Source organism: Dendropsophus ebraccatus, chromosome 4 (genome assembly GCF_027789765.1).
Source record: "Dendropsophus ebraccatus isolate aDenEbr1 chromosome 4, aDenEbr1.pat, whole genome shotgun sequence".
Classification (NCBI taxonomy): Eukaryota; Metazoa; Chordata; class Amphibia; order Anura; family Hylidae; genus Dendropsophus; species Dendropsophus ebraccatus.
The window spans coordinates 75,910,449-75,935,005 of record NC_091457.1 but is presented as its reverse complement, the minus strand read 5'-3'; the positions used below and the strand labels follow the sequence as shown (position 1 = coordinate 75,935,005).

Sequence of the window (24,557 nt, the reverse complement as noted above, 5' to 3'; positions counted from 1 at the left end):
GGGATGTCACTCAGTATATGCACAGTATACAGGGATGTCACTCAGTATATGCACAGTATACAGGGATGTCACTATATGCACAGTATACAGGGATGTCACTATATGCACAGTATACGGGGATGTCACTCACTATATGCACAGTATACGGGGATGTCACTCACTATATGCACAGTATACGGGAATGTCACTCACTATATGCACAGTATACGGGGATGTCACTCACTATATGCACAGTATACAGGGATGTCACTCACTGTTTAGCCAGCCCCCACATATTTCCCTCCCCCGATAGTATAGCCATAACATATTATCCCCCCCCCCCACATAGTATAGGTCCCTGTGCAGCCAGCCCCCACATATTATCCCCCCCCCCCGTGTAGCCCCCCCCCCCACATAGTATAGGTCCCTGTGCAGCCAGCCCCCACATAGAATAATCACAACATATTATCCCCCCCTGAAGCCCCCCACACAGTAAAAGCATCCCTCTGTAGCCCCCCACATGGCATTTCCCCCTGTACAGCCCCCACATAGTATAGGACCCCCTCTGTAACTGTAACCACATGTTATAGGCCCCAAGTGAAGCTCCCACATGAGCATTCATGTAAAAAACAAAAAAACAAAAGTATACTCACCTCTGGTGGATCCAGCAGGTCCTCTCTGTTCCTCTCTGGTCCGGTGCTGTTAGCTGCTTACATATTCCGTTACCGGCAGCCCGATGCAGCCCGGCCCCGGAGGCTCACCGCTCCAGCCCCGCGGCGCCTGCATCTCTCTCCTCTCCTGCTCGGGCGGGCAGCAACGGATGACGTCACAAGTCTGCCGACGAGCAGGAGAGGAGAGGGATGCAGGAGGCGGGGCTGTAGCTGTAAGCCTCCGGGGCCGGGCTGCAGAATATGTAAGCAGCTAACAGCGGCAGATGCAGGGCGGCCCGCGGGGGGCGGGGAGCTGGGGGGTGTAAGCGCGTGGTGGCCGGTGGTTTACTTAGCAGGGGGGCTGGTCAGCGGCCTTCCGACTGATAATCTGAGCAGCCCAGCGGGCATTTGCCCGGCCTGCCAGATTATCAGTCCGGGCCTGGTAGGAACACATGCTTATAGTGGACCAGTAAAGAAATTGGCCTATTACTTTTGAGGAAACTCCAGCATATTCCTGATCCTGCATTCTAGACTCCTGAAATCCTGTTACTTTGTAATATGTGTCGCTTGCTTTTATTATTTATAAAAGTTTGGTATAATCCCCTTCAGAAATCAGTTTTGCAGGGATCAGGCATTTTTAGTTTTTTGTTAACTTTATTTGTGCTGGCCAAATTTCTTTCTCTATTGTATTCTAATATGATTGGGATCTGTTATATCTATAGCTTGTTTTTCCAGGTAGAGTTCCAATTTTTGACCCAGAATTCATTAATTAATTTTCTATTCAGCTGTCCTCTCTGGTATTTAGTTTGAATTAGTTCCAATGACAATTCTTCATGCGTTTGTGCCAAATATCAGCATGTGAATAATTCCACTTCATTGGGAGCCAGAGTTCTGAAGTTTGCTTATGGAAAATCTTCCCTTTTAATATGTAACAAGGGGCAAAACTTTCATCTGAAACCTCCCAGCTGACCAATATGTAGTATACAAAGGTTTTATATCCACCTACCCAACAGAGCATTTATTTAGAATCCTTGTAACAAAGCTTCAGGAGGGACCTAACAAGCCTGGCAAATAATGGGTATCCGTAGAAATGTCTGTAGAATTGTGTCCTCCACCAGTACATATACTGTAGAAGTATAGTAGGGTCCCATAGATTACTCTGTGTTCTGTTACAAGGATATACAGCTCTGAGCCATAATATGCCATGTGCATGAGCCTTTACTGTGATAGATAAGGTATCCTGTAAAGAAAGATTGCAGCAATCTTTATAGGGTTATAGTTAGAGATGAGCGAACCTCGAGCATGCTCGTGTCCATCCGAACCCGATCATTCGGCATTTGATTAGCGGTGGCTGCTGAAGTTGGATAAAGCTCTAAGGTTGTCTGGAAAACATGGATACAGCCAATGACTATGTCCATGTTTTCCACATAGCCTTAGGGCTTTATCCAACTTCAGCAGCCACCGCTAATCAAATGCCTAAAGATCGGGTTCGGATGGACTCGAGCATGCTCGAGGTTCGCTCATCTCTAGTTATAGTTTATCTAGTATGTGAGCTAAAGTGTTTCATCGTGGGGATTACAACCATTGTCTATTGGTCAGTAAGTAAAAGATTCTTAAAGCGTTTCTGTACCCACAATCTGACCCCCCCCCCCCCCCCCCCCAAACCACTTGTACCTTCGGATAGCTGCTTTTAATCCAAGATCTGTACTGGGGTCCGTTCGGCAGGTGATGCAGTTATTGTCCTAAACAAATTTTAACCCCTTAAGGTCAAAGCCAATTTTCTTTTTTGCACTTTTGCTTTTTTCACTTTATGTTTAAAAGGCCATAGCGCTTGCGTTTTTTCACCTAGAGACCCATATGTGCCCTTATTTTTTGATTTCAGGGAGTTTTGCGTTTACACCGTTCGCCTGACATGTTATCTATGTTCCTCACATCAGTACGATTACAACGATATGTAACTTGTATAACTTTTATAATATTTGATGGCTTTTAAAAAATTGAAACCTTTAAAAAAAAAAAAAAAAAAGTGTTTAAAATTGCTCTATTCTCATCCTTATAACACTTTTATTTTTTGGGCTGTGTGGGGTGTCATTTTTTGCACCATGATATTTACTTTCTATTGGTACCTTGATTTGCGTATATGCGACTTTTTGATCACTTTATATTGCATTTTTTTCTTGATTTGATGCGACCAAAAATGCACAATTTTGCACTTACGCCGTTTACCGTGTGAGATCAGGAATGTGATAATTTAATATTTTGGACGATTACGCACGCGGCGATAGCAAACATGTTTATTTATAAAATGGGAAAAGGGGGTTGATTTGGACTTTTATTAGGGGGGGGATTTTTTATTAATAAAAACACCTTTTCACTTTTTTTTTTTTTTTTATTTTTTTTTTACATTAACTAGAAGTTGTCCTGGGGGACTTCTATATACACAGCATTGATCTCTCATAGAGATTAATGCTGTGTATATACACAGCAAAGATCAGACACATCAGTGATAGATTGCTCTGGTCTGCTGCAGGCCAGAGCAATCTATTGCCGAGCTGGGATCAGCGTCAGTGTGACGCTGAGGCCCGGGCAGAAGAACGGATCTCCCCCCGCCCCCCCCCCCCCCCCCCCCCCCCCCGCGCAATTGCATTGCGGGGGGGAGATCCGACCCACTAGACACCAGGGAGATTATGTATAAAGTATTTCAATGCAGCTGTCATGAAGTGCTTAATTAGCCGGTGCGGCAACGGGACCCGCGTCAGCTAATAAAGGCGCTCCCTGGTTGCAGATAGCAGCTGGGAGCGGCGCCGTTCAGAGCGGGGTCCCAGCGGGACCCCTCTCTGAACTCCCTTTGTGTCACCATGATGTACCAGATACGTCATGGGACGCTAAGGGGTTAAACTTGCAGCCCCGTGACCAATGGGCGTGGCCTAGATTGTGTATGCATTAGGCTGGCACACCCTCTCTGTCTCTCCTCCCCACCCTCTTCATCATCAGGAATGCTCCAGGCAGATTGTCTATTCCCCACCTGTGTCAGCCCAGCACTTGGGCTGGATCGTTAAGGCACCTGTGCAATGTTCAGCATGGAGAAAATGTTCCAGTGGCATTCCTAATGATTAAGAGGGTGAGGAGGAGGGGGAGGGGTGGTGCAAAGTTAGGGCACAGAAATCCTAAGCCACGCCCGTTGGGCATGGGTCTGCAAGTTTAAAAGTTGTTTTTTAGGACAATAACTGCATCACCTGACAAACGGACCCCAGGACTGATCTTGGATTAAAAGCAGCTATCCGAAGGTACAAGTGGTTTGGGGGGGGGGGGGGTAAGATTGTGGGTACAGAGTCGCTTTAATGCAATTAAAATGCACCTGCCACTAAAACTGACTTTAACATGTCATGAGATATGCCAAAAGTTATTGATCTGAGTGGGAAATTATTGATGGACTGAGCCACTGACCAGGGAGAGGATCGCGCTGCTGCGATCTTTCCCGAGCTATATCTTCTGATCAGAGTTGGTTTTAGCAAAGAGACCTGCTTTGATCAATAACTTTTGATATGTTTGACATGTCAAAAGTTAATTGTACTGACAGTGCCCATTTAAAAATTCAGCATCTTGTCAGGACAATTTTACTCTGGGTCGTTTTTGTTTTTTTTATACTGCTGACAGATACCTTCTTTCTTTTAAATGCAATGAATGGTCTTTCATAGTATATAGGAGATTTCCATGTTATGTTATTTAGTGGTTCTTGGATAGGAATGTGCTGTAGTTAATTGTGGGAACTATATTCAATTCAAAACATTCTTTGAAGTTTATATTAGAACATTCTAAACAAACTGACCATGAGGTGTGTAAAATGCCAATCCTTAGTACCCAGTAATAAACCGTGTCCTTATGAAGTCACAATATATAGCATAATGGCCATTAACAAGGCAATATGGAAAATGTGAGCAAAGCATGAAAATTAAATGTACCTAATTTCCCAGAATTTTACCCTGTTTTAAAGACTGGTTCTTGGAATCTACAGCTTTTGAAATGTTTCCATTGTTGTTTCTTATTTACCAAATGCAATTCCTGCCATTTTTTCGGTGGCATTTAAAGTTAATAATTAGACCGTAGCTCTGTAAATACTACACAGTAGGCGTGATAGTGTGCCAGCGTTTATACACTTATTATATGCACTGGGTAATTTTCAAACTCTTGTGAAATATTGTGGACTTTTGGCAATGATGCATCATGTAGAAATCTGGGACTACTATAAAATATTTACCTATGGAGAATATAAAGAACTTAAGAATTGTGTACAGATAAAAAAAAAATAAAAATTTGTGTGTGTGTTACCATTAAAAAACGCATAGCAAAGTTTCAAGGTAATAGAAATATGGCACTCTGGCACTAAGCTTAGATGCAGAAATAGGACTTTTTAAATCTGGTCCCAACACCCCCTGTTCTCCCTGGATTTTTTACTGTTGCCCAAAATACACCTTTAATTTCTGTCTGTCTCTCATTCTCTCGCAACTTGCAGCCGCCATAGCACACTGAAGAAAAACACCACATTGAGGATATAGTTTACTGCTACACTACTTATTGTTTCCCCTTCTCTGTATTACTCAGGATATCTCTATATTACACTGCTGCTTTTATACAATCATCCAGCAAGAACAGCACAGATCTCCCCCCCCCCCCCACACACACACAATGGACTCTTCCAGCTCAGAAACAAGCTGCCAATAGTGACCGCCAACTTTTCCCCGACTGTCCCTATCTAATAGGGCCAGTGCTTTATTACTTATATATACGGAGGAAAATAAATGTATGGGAGAAAGCCTTTTTCTGTTTTTAATAAATAAGGGCCTTAGAGTGAAAGAAAATAAAATATAATAATGAGGAATATTTATAAAATTCAAATGAAAACTGAATGATAAAATTTTGAAAGATTTTTTATAAAGCTGGATCGAAGATGGTACATTTTGTCCAACTCAAAATAAAACTAGCTCCAACTCCACAGCCCTGCTCTCAAATGCTTCACTACTTCTGGATTTTTTAATTTTTTTTTTAACTGCTATCCAGGGACTATATTCTAGGCCAACCGCATCTATTACATTTCCCCACCAACTCTCAGGAGTGTTTCTCCTTTTGAATAGTATCTGCCAAGGTGTATAGTGATTCCACTGGGCCTGCACAAGCAATGGAGTAAGCCTCACCAGGGAGCAAAGTCTAAGGGGCTGCTGGGCTTCATCAGAGCCCGCCGCAAGGCTAGATGGGTTTGCTGTGGCAGATGACCCTCAGGTTTGCTTGCGTAGTTGGCATGGTACTGAGAAAAAATACAAATGTCTAGGACAGAAAGATTAGGGCAGGCAGCAGGCAAGAAAGGGGTCTAAGAACGGTAGCAAGGAAACTGGTACACAGTACACTAACAAGGAACGCTTTCTTTTAGGCTATAAGGCACTAAAGATCCAGCAAAACAGGGCAGGAAGGGGCAGGCTTTGTTATGTGGCAGGGGCAAGTGGAACCAATAATCAGGGCACTGGCCCTTTCAGACATAGCAGAGCCAGCACACCGGCCGAGGAAGAAGCAGCGCAGTGCGGGGACCAGGAGCCCACAACAGCGGCATGCTCAGAAGCTAGAGTGCATTGAACATGGCTAAAAGGTAGGAGTAGAACACTTGTCTGCAAGCCGGATAAGTGTGCGGCCAGGAACACAAACCACACGCTCGGTCCTAACAGTCACCCAACCCAACCCCCCCCCCCCTTTGGCCTTACCTTTTTTTTTACCTGCATGAATCATAAGATAAGAACCCAATCCAATATGTTGGACTCCCAAGATTTCTCTTCAGGACCGAAACCTTTCCAATCAACCAAGAAGAGATTTTCTCCTTTACAGCATAAATTTGAGTTGTGTCCACTTAAAGAGGCGGGAAGGCAACACTTTGAGAATAACTATTTAAAACAACTAGTTTCAGCAGGGATGTAACATGTAAGTTGTTCAGGATACACATGAAGGCAATTATTTTTTTTTTTACGCCACAGGGTTGATCTGCTTTAGAATCACAAAAGGTCATTGTAAGAATACTCGTCCCGTGGTAACAAATCAGCCCAATTGTGCTGACAAGCACACACAAAATGACATGGGAGAGGGAATTTTGAGAGAAATTAAGATCTACGATCTGAAACTAACTGCTGAGCAACCCTACTGCTCTGACAGCTATTTCATGTATATGGGCAGCTTAAACCCAAAATTTGTCTATGGATGTTATGTACTGTATATATGGATGGATGGATCCATGGATGTTAGGTACTGTATATATTCTTCTGTCATCTCTACCTTGGGCCCAAGGGTGTCTTAAATTAGCCTTAGCATGTGGTCAGGTCCCTCTCCCAGCAATCTTCAAGATTCCTGCTCTTTAGGAGCTGAAAGTTGAATGAGAACTTTAATTAGGTGCACGGCTGCCTGGTCTAAACTTAGCTGGAGAATAACAATATACTGTAAACAGCTGGCCTGCCAGCTCCTCTGCTTACAAAAAGTTCCCCCTTTTTTTTCTTTTACTCAAGTTGTCTGTTTTGCGGTTGCAGGCAGAGTTGACAAACCAGTCCCATAATACCGCTTCTCTTTGCTTGATGCCATTTACAGCTTTTTTTTGTAAATCTATAAACATAAATGTTTCTCCATTGTCTTATGTTTAGAAAAAACTATTTTTCTTAGTACGATTGCACCTCAGGAGGTCTTAATTTATGATTTGAAGGAAATGCATTGCCTTCTTGAATAAACCCACAGTTTTTACCTGGATGGGGACTAAATCCATATTTTAAGCTGTTTAACCCTTAGGGGACACATAGTGTGAACCCACCCTAAGAGTGAAAAGTTCAAATTAGCATTTTCTTTGCAGAGATTTCAATTGTAATCCTATGCATTTTGTACCATACCGATTTCCTTTAACGATCCATCAATCCCTTTGGGGGTCCAGCGGCAGTTACACTAAACGGTCAGCTATCAGACGAGTTTGTGTAAACAGTGAGCATCTGAAGCAACACAGTTAAAGTACGTAGTCGTGCTGAAACTAGCCTCCTACCATGACGTATTATAACTGCCTGGTGCAGCTAGGGGTTAAAATTGTTTGTGGCTGCTTGATCCACTTCCTAATCTGTCAAAGTCTTTCAATGTTGGTCTATAAGAAAATGTTATGCAGAAATACTGTGGAGACCACCATCACATGTTTCTCAACGTCCGTGAACTACCCAGATCATCTACCGGGACGGAACAACCAAAAACCTTGCTCTATACACCGGTCATGTATCACCCAGCTATGGCAATACAAGCTAATCCAGATATATCTGGTATCACTCAGAACCAGCTCCAGTATAAAACATTATACGCAGGTGAACTTTAACCCCTTAGTGACCGCCATATCTGCTTTTTGCGATGGTCACTACTGGAATTTATTCTGTCCCTGTCGTCTTTTTACTGCAGGGATAGAAAACATGTCAGCATAGGAATGACGGTACTGCAGGTAATCAGCTGTCAGCATGACAGCTGGCCTCCTGCTGCAACTACTTGGAGTGGTAATTCATGACAGCGCCATGTAACTGGTTCTGGTGGCGGGCGCCAGCATACTGACCTGATTGGAAGTACCGCGCCGAGGTTCTGGGCCTCCGATCAGCGTCATGGCAATCCTGGAGGCCTTCTGAAGGCATGGCTGTGTAGATGCTCAGTGCTGACACAGGCAATACACTGCACTACAGCAGTAGTGCAGTGTATTGCAACAGTGCTAAAAAAAAATTATCACTGCTTAGTGTACACTAGTGTAAAAGTAAAAAAAAAATATATACATAATAAACTGCTTTAAAACCACCTAAAAAACATAAAACCTATACCTTTTTGGTATTGCCACATCCGCGACCCTATCTATAAAACTATAGCATTAATTGTATTGCACAACACACTGAGAAAACAGCACCAGAATTGCTGTATTTTATCTGCTTCAGGAAATAAGTCATAAAAAAAGATCAAGAAGTCAATAAAAACTGCACATCTTCCCGCAAAAAATGAGCACAAAACCATCTTTGCCACGCAAAAGATAAGAACGCTATGGATCTTGCAATGTGGGGACAGTTTTTATCCTTTTTTAGGAAGATAGTTACTATTGTGCAATAGTGGTAATAGTCGAAAAAAAACCAAAACCTATGCAAACTTTGTATTGATGTAACCGTCGTGACCGAGAAAACTACAATAATTGTTATTTTATATTGCATGCTGAATAGTGTATGTTTGATATTTAAAATTTTTCATGATATTTTGATGTTTTCAACAACAAAAAAACACACAGGATAGTAACCACATATAAGGTACAATATGTCATAAAAAACAGAATCACTAGCATACGTTAATGCATTACAGCGCTGTAACTAAATAAAGTGAGACAGGTCGGATTTAGCATGGTCATTAAAGCCCAAACTAGCACTAAGAGGTTAATGCCACGTGACCAATCCTAAACTTCCTCTTCAGTCGCTAATCAGTGAATTCAGTACAGAGCAGGTGTAGATTTTTGTGCCTCTTAGTAAATCTAGCCGGACAAAAAGGGCGGGGTGGAGGTACGAGTATGCCAGTCTTGATAAATGTCCCCCAATATGTTAGTTTTTTAGTGTTAAGTGCATTGCCTAACAATGAGGGGGGAAAATAGCAAAATTGTGTTTTTTGTTTTTTCCAATTTCATATTTTATGGTAGCCTGAAAGATGTCATTACACTGTTCAATTTGACTTGCAAAAAGCCCTTATATGGCTGTGTAGATGGGGAAAAATAATGCTGCGTTTACACAGAACGAATACCGTTCGAATTTTCGCATAAACGATCGCATTTGAGCGATAATCGAACCGTGTAAACACAGCAAACGATCAAACGATGAGCGAGAAGTCTTCATTTTGATCTTTCAACATGTTCTTAAATCGTTCAGCGTTCGCTGAAAATTTGCAGATCGATTGGTGTAAACAGTCTTTCGCCGATTTACCCTATGTAAGGCCCCATTCATACGTCCGTGTCAGTTTTTACTGTCAGGAAATCCTTACGAATTTTTAAACTATTTTTCTAACGATTTATTCGTCTAAACGCTGATTGTTATAAACACCAAATCGTTGCTTCAAAATCGTTAAACGATCGATTGGGCGAATTATCACTCTTAGAAGGCAAGGAAAAAAATACAAAAATAAGAATTGGTTCTGGATGGTGACCTAAAGCAAATAAACTGATGGGTTTTAGAACTATAGTACAATATAACCCTATTCCCCCTAAATATAATTTGCAGTTATTTTTATAGGTGAGACCTAGTTTACATTATTGACTTGTTTTAGCATGTGCTGGATAACTTTTTATTGATATGGTACAGTGTTACTTTTACATAAGTTCTATAATATGTACAATATTTGAAAAATAGTAGCGTATATGTGTAGATATTTAATTTATATTTTTTCACCAATTTCCAAAACCTATGACATTCTAGCTTTTGAAACTTTTTTGAAGTTCAAATCATGCTTTTTTTCACCTTTTAGGATTTTTTGATAAAGGGACATTGACTGACTTTTTTTTTTCTTTTACCTCCACAGCCTGCCTATTTCGTTACAACTTATTGTCCTTGATCTACCTGTTATTCCTCCTATTATTACCATGGTTCTCTGGTCCAACTGCGCACAGCATGAGAGGTAATACAATGGTTTATATGTACTGATATTGTTTTGTGTTTTTGTTTTTTTTCTTGAAAGAAACTGAGATAGGCACCCTCCATACAACCAGCTATGTTTTTAGAGAGACCTGTCAGTCAAGCCTAGGTGGGTGTGGAGAAGCAGGTGGGGAGCTGCTGTTCTTTCCATTCTTGGCTGGTTGTTAAAGGGGTTACATTGATTAAAAAAACACAGCTACTTTCTTGCAAAAACAGCACCACCCTTGTCTTCAAGTTGTGCGTTGTATTAAAATTCAGCTACATTTACTTTAATGGAACTGAGGTGCAAAACCGCACCAAAAACTTAGGACAAGATTGGTGCAAGCGACCATGTTTTTCCAGTCCTGGATAAATAAGTGCTTTTAAGCTTCCCTGCAATGCAGTAGCCGAGCCACAGCATAAACTCCTCCTCCCTCGCCTCTCCTTGCCTTGACTAAGGGTCCTTTTACACTTGCAGATCTTTGGACATCTGTGGCAGCAAATGAGCACCAATCTGCAGGATTTTCGCTCCTTTGCAATGCTTTACAAGGCACGGCATCACTGCATCAATCATGCAGCCATTTCAATATATTGCTATCGTCTGCACATCTCTTGCTAACGCAGGAAAATGTGCAGCTCTCATCAATTTTTCTGCCACACAAATATGTGATCAGCTGAAGAGCGTTTTTCCGCTCCTTGGCTGATTGCTGACATTTTTACAGGGACTGTCTATCAGTTAAATGAGCATTTCAAACAATGCTCAGTGCCAACAATCGGACGGTAGTAATGGGGCTTATTTGACATACAGGGCTGGAAGCTCCTTAAAGGGGTAGTGCGGCATTAAACAATTATTCTCTAAATAACACACATTACAAAGTTATACAACTTTGAAATGTATGTTATGTTAGTGAATGGCCCCCTTACCCGTGTTTCCCCCCACCCATGCTAGACTCGGAAGTGTAGTGCTCTATACTCACCTGATCCATGTCGACCCCCGTCCGCCATCTTGTGACAATGATGTAATCTTCAGGCGGCCGGCCGAACCGCTCCGACTATCTCTTGTGCCGGCCCCCCTCTGCCACGTCATCAGCTGCTCAGCCGCGATTGGCTGAGCACAGTTATGCTCAGCCAATCGCGGCTGAGCAGCTGATGACGCGGCCCGAAGACGACATCATTGTCGCAAGATGGTGGACGGGGGTCGACACGGATCAGGTGAGTATAGAGCACTACACTTCCGGGTCTAGCGTAGGTGGGAGGAAACATGGGGAAGGGGGACGTTCACTAACATAACATACATTACAAAGTTGTATAACTTTGTAATGTGTGTTATTTAGTGAATAATTGTTTAGCGCCGCACTACCCCTTTAATTGTTTGTTAATCTGATAAGATAGGGAGAGATGGATGAGGCAGCCCACATGTGTGCTGTGACGCAACATAGTTTCTGTGATATTTTAGCTTCCCTTCCAAGGTAAAATGCTATCAGTGAAGACAAAGCATCATTTGTTTTATCTCCATATCACCTATCTGCCCTTGTCTACATCTCTGTACCTGTACGGACCTGACAGATTCCCTTTAACAACTGTTGAAAAAAAGAGTGCCACATCTCTATTCAAGCTCTGTCTTGCACCAGAAGTACAACTTTTTTGTTCATTCCTCACATGATCACATTATATCACATGACTTTGAGTGTTTGTGATGTCATTTTGTGGCAGCCATTGCATTACAAAATAAAGATCTATCTATAGTTTCTAGTAGCACGGTACAGCATAAACATTTTTTTTTTCTTTTGTGATTGATGATCCTTTGTCCCCGATGGCACAAGAAAAGCACAAATTTCTTAGAAATTGTATCCGGTCCAATGTAAAACATTTTTGTGCCAATATAAAATAAAAGTTAACGTTACACATGAACTTGAAGTGGACAAGCCTAAGCCAACACTGCACATACAGATTATTTGTATTATGCTTGACTTGTCAGGCCGGCCATATGTCATCTGAGGTCACATGCAGCTCTCGTTCAGAGGAAGGAGTTGATTAGTAGCTGTCATCCCCCTGTGTGAAAGACGACTTCTCACTTTATAGTCCAGTTTATTGCTTCCTTTTTAACCCTGATTCCCTTTTGCAGTCTCTTCCTTTGTTCTATATGTGTCTGTCTCCTCTCATGTCTGTTACCCTTCTCTCTCACTTTCTTCCTCTAGCACTCTGTTTCCAGTTCTCTGTTTCACATACTCTCTCTGCCTCGCTGTTTTTTTTTTTATTATATTTTATTTTCCTTCTTTCTGTTTTCTCTTCTCAGTCTCTATCTCTCAGCAGTGTATGTGTTTTCTGCACCAGCATTTGTGGTGTTGGTTTCCAGTTATGTTTTTTGTCTTTCTGGTTTTATCGGAATTCTTTAGCTATTCCTCCCCTGTATTCTGTTTGCTGTATCTGCTGATCTGTCATTTGTCTCTCCTTGTCCCACACTCCTCCTCTTCTGTCCTGGCTGCCAAGTAAGTTCTTCATATAAACCGTTCCTTGTTTGAATTCTTCATAATTCTCTTCTGCCCTGTCACACAGTTTTTGCAATTTATCTAAAGTAAATGTTTTCTTTTTTTTTCTATAACCCGTATGATCTTCCCTGCTTCTGGGAGACACTTCTTTGCTTGGCTCCACACTCATGCCTGGCCTGCTGCTATCCCCTGGAGATTTAACTAGATCCTCTGAATATAGTTTACCATTTCATTTCCTCTACAGTCCCAATTTACATAAAGAATTCATACACTTAAGATCTAAAAAGCTATAAAATTCCACAGCTTTCCAACTAAGCAATAGTTAGACATGGCTTTGGCCAGCATGCAAGTATTAATACAGCTTCAATTTATATATAATTTATAATTTATTATTTCATTTATTTTTATTAATTTGTAATGGTTTACAATGGTAGGCAAATGGAAGAGATTCTACAATTCCCATCCACATGCTGCAGACAGATTCCACATGGAGAGACAGTTTGTTTGACCATGGATTTGTTTAAAGATCTATATGGATCTGTCACCCCTGAATGCCTGCCAAGCTGGTGACACAACTGGACAGATATCAGTAAAAGCATTCAGACCATAAATACATAGATACAGGCAATAAAAGTTATTATTTTTTTTTAAAACAGACATCTATTTGGGCTGTAAATAGTGTTAAAGGGAACCTGTCACCATGAAAATGCTACCTATGCTAGAGCAGAAGGAACGGATTGATATATATATCTTTATGGGAAAAGATTTTGTATAATTAGTAATTTATTGATTGAAATCACGAATGCCTGTGTTCAAGAGCTGTATGTCCAACCAGTCTTGCAGCGTTCCGTTCTCCTAAATCTCTGGCACATGAGTGGGAGCTGAGATAACGAAAGCCAAGGGACTGCACCGGGTTCCATGAGTATGTGCATCAGAGAGGGCAGCTCTGCCAGTGGTGGCTGATGTGGATGCTGTGAGCCGTAGCTACCATAGAGGCAGACCATGCTTTGCTGGAGGGGGACCCCGTAATAGTTGTGTAGTCTGCATCCATCTTATCTATGCCCCTGCTCTGATATTTTTACACTTAAGAGTCCAGTGAATTATCCTATCATTGAGTGACACAGTTCACTGGACTCCTTATCACAGAATGATCAGGGATTTCATTAACAAGTTACAAGTTATACAATCCTTTCCTACAAAGATATACAGTAGTACCTCGGTTCTCGAACTTACTTGGTTCAGGAAAGCAATTTGAGAACCAAGCAGTCTTAGAACCGAGCAGTGTCTTCCCATAGGAAATAATGTAAATGTGTTTAATTGGTTCGAGCAGCCACCAATAATTACCTACAGTACACATATATTACATTGCAAAGTGCCCAGTTTAATCTCTACAGTACATTACAGAGCAGCAATATACTGTACAGTACATTACAGAACAGCACTATACTGTACAGTAAATTACAGAACAGCACTATATACTGTACAGACATTACAGAGCAGCACTATACTGTACAGTACATTACAGCACTATATACTGTACAGTACATTACAGAACAGCACTATACTGTACAGTAAATTACAGAACAGCACTATATACTGTACAGACATTACAGAGCAGCACTATACTGTACAGTACATTACAGCACTATATACTGTACAGTACATTACAGAACAGCACTATACTGTACAGTAAATTACAGAACAGCACTATATACTGTACAGACATTACAGAGCAGCACTATATACTGTACAGAACATTACATAACAGCACTATACTGTACAGTACATTACAGAACAGCACTATATACTGCACATTACATTACAGAACAGCACTATATACTGTACAGTACATTACAGAACAGCACTATACTGTACAGTAAATTACAGAACAGCACTATATACTGTACAGACATTACAGAGCAGCACTATACTGTACAGTACATTACAGAACAGCACTATACTCTACAGGACATTACAGAACAGCACTATACTGTACAGTACATTACAGAGCAGCACTATACTGTACAGTACAATACAGAACAGCACTATACTGTACAATACATTACAGAGCAGCACTATACTGTACAGTACATTACATAACAGCACTATACTGCACAGTACATTACAGAACAGCACTATACTGGACAGTACATTACAGAACAGCACTATACTGTACAGTACATTACAGAGCAGCACTATACAGTACATTACAGAGCAGCACTATACTGTACAGTACATTACAGAACAGCACTATACTGCACAGTACATTATACACAAGAAACATTCAACAAAACCAGAAATTATAGTACAGTAGTCACTAACTCCTCACTCATCCTTTACTTTATAGAGTTCCTCCCATCCCAGCACTGTAATGGAAGGGAGATGGTGATTCACTGTCTGTACTACTACTGTACTGTATATGCACTCCAGCAGTCTTATACTGTACTGTATGTGAAGCCTCACCAGTGCTAAACTCACCAGGTACAACACACCATCCATGCTCACAAAAGCTTTCAGATACCGAATACTTCAAGACTGAAAAGTGTTTGAGAACCGAGCAAGAGTTTGAGAACCAAAGCAAACTTTCCTTGAAAATACAGTTTGAGTTCCAAGCAGTTTGAGAACCGAGGTACCACTGTATAATAATCTGCTCAGCTCTTCCTGCTCTTTAACACATAGTCTATAAATCGGATATCATTGTCTTGGTGACAATTTCCCTGGGCCTATCTTTCTCAAATGTACAGTGTGCTTTGCTAACTATGCAAAGAGGCAGACATACAGCACAATAAGGGGGAGTAGTGGTGCTGGAGCCTTGCCTCCTTGACATTACTTACACCTCTGATAAACTGACAATGGAATTTACACAGTGCAACCGCACATTATTGGTGGTTCAGCTATCTGGAAGCCTTAGACGCTCAGGCCCCAGCAGATAACCCTATAGATGCTGCGGTCAGTGTGACCAGAAGGAGCATTCTCCCTCTGTTCACCATTGTGGCGCTGCAAAGGGATCATAGAGTCCCAATGGCAGCTATACAAACTGTTCAAAGCTAGAAAAATGGTAATTTAGAATTTTTGAAGTTTTGTATGGAAATAACCCAAAAATTACCACTAACCTAAAATACAATATGTAATGAAAAAAAAACACCTTAGAATTGCTAGGATACGTAAAAGCGTCATGGAGCTATAACCACATAAAGTGAGACGGGTCAGATTTGAAAAATTGACTCTGGTCTTTTAAAGCCACAATTATCCCCATCCTGAAATGGTTAAACGCCTTATATCAAATGGAAATATTGGAGCAGAGGATGAGGTTGAAAGTTACCATCATCCTCAACGCCCTGTGTACTATAGGGAGATATGAGCAGGTTAAATTTTTCCCTTGCACGGCAGTTTTAGCAGTTTGTTGTCGCTTTGGAGGCTCTAAGGTGTAACAATGTGTATTGTTTAATTACATGATACTTGACAACCTCTGAGTATCACACCTTGCCACATTTAATGACCGGTAGTGGTAGCAAGTATTAGAATGTAACATTCTGCATGATTGTGGCATCTGTTATATAACCAACTCTTTAATAGCCATAGGAGTACACAAATTGTACAAAATTCTTCTTGTATAATTACAAAAAAGGAAAACAGAAAAAACCCCACATGATGTGGAACAATGACTTGACTAGTGACACGTCTATGCCTGATTTCAGAGTGATTAGTGTAGCCATTGTTGCTTGTTCTCTTCTTTTACTTGCATTTAAGACTCCAGGAATATACGGTCTGAGCTTTAATTTACTAGAAAAGCCCCTTTTTCTGCCCATTTGCTTCAGCTTTCTTTAAAAAGAGGAATCTTCCTTATAACTAAACACATGTATAATGCTTTTTGTCTCCTGCCAATAAAAAGCTGTATGGTGAATTATCCTTATATTGCTATTTATAGAGGTTTATTAGCTCAACCAGTGAAAATTTGTGGACCAGAAATACATGTGAACATCCTGTGTTTGCATTTCTATATTCAACATGCTGTAACTTTAAAGGAGTACTGTGCTTTTAATAAAGTTATATTAATTGTAATATAACTTCAAATAAATGTATAGTTTTTATCAATATGTCTGCTTCCATTGTGTGGCGACAATAAGGAGTGACAAGGGCCCATCTGCTGCCAGCAACGTTTGTGTAAGGAACCGCAGAGCAAGCTCATCCCTCAGTTTTCAATTCCCTACCCTGATCTATCAGTGCCTCAAAGTACTATACTGAGAGCAGGGGCGTAGCTAATGTCTCCTGGGCCCTGGTGCGAGAGGCCAACTTGGGCCCCCCCCCCCCTCCTTTCACGACCAAGTGATGCTATTGTTGTGTGTGTGTATATATATATATATATATATATATATATATATATATATATATATATATACACATATATATATATATATATATATATATATATATATATATATATATATATACACACACAGTGGTGCCTTGGATTATGAGCATAATTCGTTCCAGGACCGTGCTTGTAATCCAAATCCACTCTTAAACCAAAGCAAATTTTCCTATAAGAAATCATGTAAATGCAGACAATTGGTTCCGCACCCCAAATATATTTATTATTCTGTACTGTACAGTAATGGAGAGGATGGGAAACACAAGGGCTGACAGAGACTGCAGGGAGCATGAAGGAATGAGCAGTACAGATGTGGGCACATACATGCAGCACTCTCTGTCCGGGGAGAGAGGGGTTACAGCTATGGAGAGATTACCCCCCCCCCCCACAGTCCTGTCCCCTGATGTAAGCCCCAGCCTGAAGGGGATCTGCTATGATTTGGAAGGTGTTTAGAGTACAGTGCTGTAGACCCCGCTATGCAGGCCATGCCCCTTCTCCACTCGCTCTCCCACCCAATACAGGAAGTTCTTAAACCAAAGCAATGTTCTTAAACCAAGTCACAATTTTGAAAAACTGTGAGCTCTTAAACCAAAACGCTCTTAAACGAAGTTACTCTTAAACCAAGGTACCACTGTATGTATATATATATATATATATATATATATATATATATATATATACACACACACACACACCAAGACAGATATTACCTATTACCGCCATACTGTTACCGACCAAATCCTGTATACTGAGACCAATATTACCAGTAATACCAGTATATAGGGAGGAAACATAACCGCCACACCACAACCATCACCACCATATTGTTACTGACCAAATCCAGTATACTAAATCACCTCATCCAGTCATATAGAGGTGGATGCAGCTGTACACAGGTTCTATACACCATATACATTACAGTGCAGTTATATCAGGTGACTCACAGGAGACGTCTTTTCTGATCAGAGTTCTTTCCTTTTCATCATCTTCTCCATCTGTCCTGGGCCGTTATGAGAACTTCTCCGAGCCACGAATCCACAGAATCTGCCAGACAGACATATTAGGCTCCACACTCTGACACCATCTCCATCTCTCTACACACTGCACATCTGTACTGTCCCCTTTACACCCTCATTTAGTGGGTAGCCCTGACTCTGTGACCTCCTAATAATATATGCCCCCCTCTGTGTATTCCCTCTCCCCCTATGTTGCCCCCCCAAATAGATGGCCCCCTCCCTTATAGATGGCCCCCTCTACCCCCTCCCTTATAGATGGCCCCCTCTCTCCTCACCCTCCCTTATGGATGGTCCCCTCTCCCCCCACCCTCCCTTATAGATGGCCCCCTCTCCCCCCACCCTCCCTTATAGATGGTCCCCTTCCCCCCCCCTCCCTTATAGATGGTCCCCTTCCCCCCCCTCCCTTATAGATGGTCCCCTTCCCCCCCCTCCCTTATAGATGGTCCCCTTCCCCCCCCTCCCTTATAGATGGTCCCCTCCTTTCCCCCCACCCTCATAGATGGCCCCCTCTTTCCCCCCACCCTCATAGATGGCCCCCTCCTTTCCCCCCACCCTCATAGATGCCCCCCTCCTTCCCCCCCACCCTCATAGATGCCCCCCTCCTTCCCCCCCACCCTCATAGATGGCCCCCTCCTTTCCCCCCACCCTCTTAGATGGCCCCCTCCTTTCCCCCCACCCTCATAGATGGCCCCCTCCTTTCCCCCCACCCTCATAGATGGCCCCCTCCTTTCCCCCCACCCTCATAGATGGTCCCCTTCACCCCCCCCTCCTCCCTTATAGATGGCCCCCTCCTTTCCCCCCACCCGTACAGGCTGATAAAAAAAACAAAACTTAACTCACCTGACAACGCGCTCCCACGTTGATCCTCACTCCTTCGGTCTGTCCCCGGCTGCTGCGCGGCTGCCGGGGGTGTCGCGTCTTACCCCCGGCAGCGCGCGCATCCCAGAACTCCCTGCGCGCCGGAAACCGGAAGTCAGGGCCCAAGGCGCGCAGGGAGTTCTGGGATGCGCGCGCTGCCGGGGGTAAGACGCGACACCCCCGGCAGCCGCGCAGCAGCCGGGGGAAGACGGAGCCCGACTCTTGTGACCGCAAGCAAAACAATGCTTGCGGTCACAAGAGTGATTGATCGGGGGGCCCCGCGGGCCCCCCTTGTGGCGGGCCCGGTCGCGGCGGCGACCCCCGCGACCACGGTGGCTACGCCACTGACTGAGAGCACAGCAGTGACAGCCCGCTCCTTCTGGACGATAACAAGTCTGAGAGGGGTCTGTCTCTGATGTAATGGCGGGAATGTTCAGTAAGGAACCCAAAGACCCCATAGTCTGACCCAGGGCAGCGTGGTTAGGTAAGAATAGGATCTTATGTTCTATGCAAGGGCAGCAATATATAAAAATTTTAATTGGTCGAAGTACCCCTTTAAATTGCCCACTTTTTGAAGTGTATTTTGACATAAGTTTTACACTTCCTGATACCTGGCAAGTTATGTGACACATTTTATTCTGAAGAAGAAATACTACTTATCTTATTTAAAATTTTACATTATAATTAGAGATGAGGGAATTTTGGCACTTGGCTGTAAAAGCTGGATCCAGTCCTGGGAAACTTCTCCCTGTTTCTCTGGACTGGAACCAGCTTTTCCAGGCACCCGGGGTGGAGCAGCACGAAGATCAAAGACAGCCGGTTATAAGCAAAGTGCAGGAAGCGCTTGTTTCGTTTGTAATGAACAAATTTGCTTATCTCTAATAAGTTTTGTGACTGTGGCTTTCTTTTCTCTTCATAAATTTGTTAATTTTATGTCTTGTTGGTTCTTTACTGTCTGATTTTAACACTTTAAGGCCAGGTTCAGACTATGTAACTGTGCGGCTGTAATTGTGCGGCGGTATTTTTGGTGGTTCATGCGTACGCTGGAAAGTATAGGATATACGGCTGCACAGTGCACACTATGTATGAATCTACGGCCCGATCGTAAACGGACCCGTAAAAAATGAACAAGACCATTGTTTGCGGCTGGACATGCGGCCGTGGATTGACAGGCGGTCCGTACGGAGTACTTCAAAAATAGACGGCAATGATGCCGAATGCCGATGCTTCTAATAGTTAATATATTAAATTAATAAAACACATTTTCTTTGTAATAAAGTCCCTTTCGTTGGTCAATAATTTAATTCTAACGAATCCATCATTTTGCAATTAAATATACTGTTAAAATAAATAGATATATAAATAAATGTATATTTATATATATATTTATTTTTTGACAGTATATTTAATTGCACAATGATGGATTCGTTAGAATTAAATTATTGAACAACGAAACTGAATTTATTTAATCGAAAATGTGTTTTATTAATTAAATATTAATTAGTACAGGAAGCTCCATAAGCCGTTAATTCAGATTGCCGGCAAAAGAGCATTCTGTACTAATCATCACTTTACTTTAATGAAAACATCAAATGTTTCTTCTAATTATGTTATCACAATAGCATTATTAGAAGAAACATTTAGAATTATATGTGCGCTCAGCTGATTGGCTGATCGGCTGAGCGCACATATAAAGAGCCGGTCCGCAGTACAGTGACTTCATTGTGCTGCGGACCAGCGAAGAGACAACATCGGGGTGAGTATAGAGCTCTCCCCACCCCCTCCCCAGCACTGCACCCCTCCCAGCAAGTAAGGGGGGGGTCAGTTAACCCCTTCCTTGCTGGGATGGGTGCAGTCTGACATCAGTCTGGCCCCCAAGGGGTTAAGGGGGATGCAATACATCCTCCCTTAACCCCTTGGGGGCCAGACTGTAAGCAGCGATCTGTAAAGATGCTGCATACTGTAAGGTGCACAACACCGCTCACAATGATGGGTGTTGTGCTCCTGTTTGTGTGTTTTTTTTGTGTGTTTCTCCCTTTTTGTTTTTCAGATATCGGTATCCTGGGGATTACGTCGGATTCCGTAAACTACGTCGATGACCAGCGTTTTTTTTTTTTTTTTTAATAAAATGGTCAATGAGGGGTGTGGGGGTGTTTTTATTTGAATAAAAAAATTTTTTTAACGTGTCTTGTCTTTATTTCTTTACTTTATAGACTTAGTAGTGGAAGCCGTCTAATAGACGGAATCCATTACTAAGTTGGGGCCTAGTGTTAGCCGGTGTAAAATGGCTAACACTAACCCCCTATTATTACCCCAGTACCCAATGCCACCAGGGGTACTGGGAAAAGCCGGGTGCCAGATGTCCCGGAGCGTCAAAATTGGCGCTCCTGGACCGGGCGGCAGCAGGCTGGTAAGATTTAGGCTGGGGAGGGCCTAAACCAATGGCTCTTCCCACCCTGGTGTTACCAGGCTGCTGTCGTTTGGTTTTTAACCCGGCTGGTTATAAAAATAGGGGGGACCCTATGCGTTTTTTTTTTTAATTATTTATTTATTTAAAAAAAAACGCATAGGGTCCCCCCTATTTTTATAACCAGCCGGGTTAAAAACCAAACGACAGCAGCCTGATAACACCAGGGTGGGAAGAGCCATTGGTTTAGGCCCTCCCCAGCCTAAATCTTACCAGCCTGCTGCCGCCCGGTCCAGGAGCGCCAATTTTGACGCTCCGGGACCACTGGCACCCGGCTCTTCCCAGTACCCCTGGTGGCATTGGGTACTGGGGTAATAATAGGGGGTTAGTGTTAGCCATTTTATACCGGCTAACACTAGGCCCCAACTTAGTAGACGGAATCCATTACTAAGTCTATAAAGTAAAGAAATAAAGACAAGACACAAGTTAAAATTTTTTTTTATTCAAATAAAAACACCCCCACACCCCTCATTGACCATTTTATTAAAAAAAAACAAAAACGCTGGTCATCGACGTAGTCCACGGAATCCGACGTAATCCCCAGGATACCGATATCTGAAAAACAAAAAGGGAGAAACACACAAAAAAACACACAAACAGGAGCACAACACCCATCATTGTGAGCGGTGTTGTGCACCTTACAGTATGCAGCATCTTTACAGATCGCTGCTTACAGTCTGGCCCCCAAGGGGTTAAGGGAGGATGTATTGCATCCCCCTTAACCCCTTGGGGGCCAGACTGATGTCAGACTGCACCCATCCCAGCAAGGAAGGGGTTAACTGCCCCCCCCCTTCCTTGCTGGGAGGGGTGCAGTGCTGGGGAGGGGGTGGGGAGAGCTCTATACTCACCCCGATGTTGTCTCTTCGCTGGTCCGCAGCACAATGAAGTCACTGTACTGCGGACCGGCTCTTTATATGTGCGCTCAGCCAATCAGCTGAGCGCACATATAATTCTAAATGTTTCTTCTAATAATGCTATTGTGATAACATAATTAGAAGAAACATTTGAGGTTTTCATTAAAGTAAAGTGATGATTAGTACAGAAAGCTCTATTGCCGGCATGGCCGGCGTTAGGGGGGGGCAAGCAGGGCAAATGCCCAGGGCCCCCATCCCCCAGGGGCCCCCTAACGCAGTTCCAGTAGGAGAGGAGAGCACAGACAGCGTCCTCCAGCGTCTGGCAGTGATCCCCGGCTGCTGCCATCAGGGGTCACGCAGAGGCTGCAGGACGCTGGGCTCCGTGTGTGTAGCTCCCCCTCCCCCTCCCTCCAGCTCCTCTCTGCACGTGACTTCCTGCTCTGGTGTGGAGCTGTCGGGACGATGGAGGAGAGGGCTGCCGGGTGAGGATGACAGCCTGCTGCTGCTGCATGGTACATGAGGGGGATTCACCACTACAACCAGCATGCTAGAGGGGGTAAGTATACTGTATATGTAGTGTGTAATGTGTATGAATGTAGGTGTATAATGCATGAATGTAGTGTGTGTTACATGTCCTGTGTATAGTGTGTGGGCTGGATGGTTTGTATCTGTATAATGTGTTTTCATGGATGTGTGTGTGTGTGTGTATATATATATATAGCTGTGTGTGTGTATATATATATATATATATATATATATATATATATATATATATAGCTGTTTGTGATTGGGTGAATAAATCCTCACTATACACTACTGGAGTGCCATCCTCGTGTTCAATTTTTATATATATATATATATATATATATATATATATATAATGGTGTGTGTGTATATATATATATATATATATATATATATATATATATATATATAAAATGGTGTGTGTGTATTAGCACTGCTGACTCCAAGTGTTGAGGTGAATAGACTGTATATAGGAGCTGCAGCCATTCTCTGGCCTCATCAGTCCTATGTAATTGCTGCAGGTGACCACTGAGGCCGCTGATTGGCTGCAGCTCCTATGTATATAAGGCAATACGGTGAGAAAAAAAAATAAGGTGGTATTCAGTCCTTAGGTGGTGGTCACTGTATGGTGGTAATATTGGTCTGTATATAGAGTCATTATGTGGCGGTCACTCTTTGGCATTAATATTGCTCTGTATATAGTGTATATATAGTCATTACTGCCATAGATTGACTACCACATAATGACACTATATAAAGACCAATATTACCGCCATACAGTGACCACCACATAATGACTATATACACTATATACAGACCAATAGTACAGCCATAGAGTGATCGCCACATAATATTGGTCTGGATACAGAGTCATTATGCAGTGGTCAATCTATGGCGGTAATATTGGTCTGTATATAGTGTGTATATAGAGTTATGTGGCGGTCACTCTATGGCGGTAATATTGGTCTGTATATAGTGTGTATATAGAGTTATGTGGCGGACACTCTGGCGGTAATATTGGTCTGTATATAGTGTGTATATAGAGTTATGTGGTGGTCACTGTATGGCAGTAATATTGGTCTGTATATAGAGTTATTATGTGGTGGTCAGTCTATGGCGGTAATATTGGTCTGTATATAGAGCCATTATGCGGTGGTCACTCTTTGGCAATAATATTGGTCTGTATAAAGTGTCATTATGCAGTGGTCACTCTTTGGCAATAATATTGGTCTGTATAAAGTGTCATTATGCGGTGGTCACTCTTTGGCATTAATATTGGTCGGTATATAGTGTATATATAGTCATTACTGCCATAGATTGACCACCACATAATGATATTGCCAAATTGCCGCCATACAGTGACCACCACATAATGACTCTATATATAAACTATATACAGACCAAAAGTACAGCCATAGAGTTACAGACACATAATATTGGTCTGTATACAGTGTATATAGAGTCATTCATTATACAGTGGTCAGTCTATAGCGGTAATATTGGTCTGTATATAGTGTATATAAAGAGTCATGCGGTGGTCACTCTATGGCGGTAATATTGGTCTGTATATAGTGTATATAAAGTCATTATGGGGCGGTCACTTTATGGTGGTAATATTGGCCTATATATAGTGTGTTTTCTTCAATAACGGTATGGAGGTAATATTTGGTCCT

The 24,557-nt window shown here is 42.4% G+C and overlaps 1 protein-coding gene across 1 annotated transcript in view; it reads left to right on the top strand.

Annotated features, from left to right (window-relative positions):
- The window catches only part of PIEZO1 (piezo type mechanosensitive ion channel component 1 (Er blood group)), a 186,348-nt gene that overhangs the window by 67,144 nt on the left and 94,647 nt on the right, over positions 1 to 24,557 (top strand). Inside the window, exon 2 of the mRNA XM_069966046.1 lies at positions 10,212 to 10,307. Coding sequence (XP_069822147.1) covers positions 10,212 to 10,307 — 96 coding nt within the window. The remainder of the gene's footprint in view (positions 1 to 10,211; positions 10,308 to 24,557) is intronic.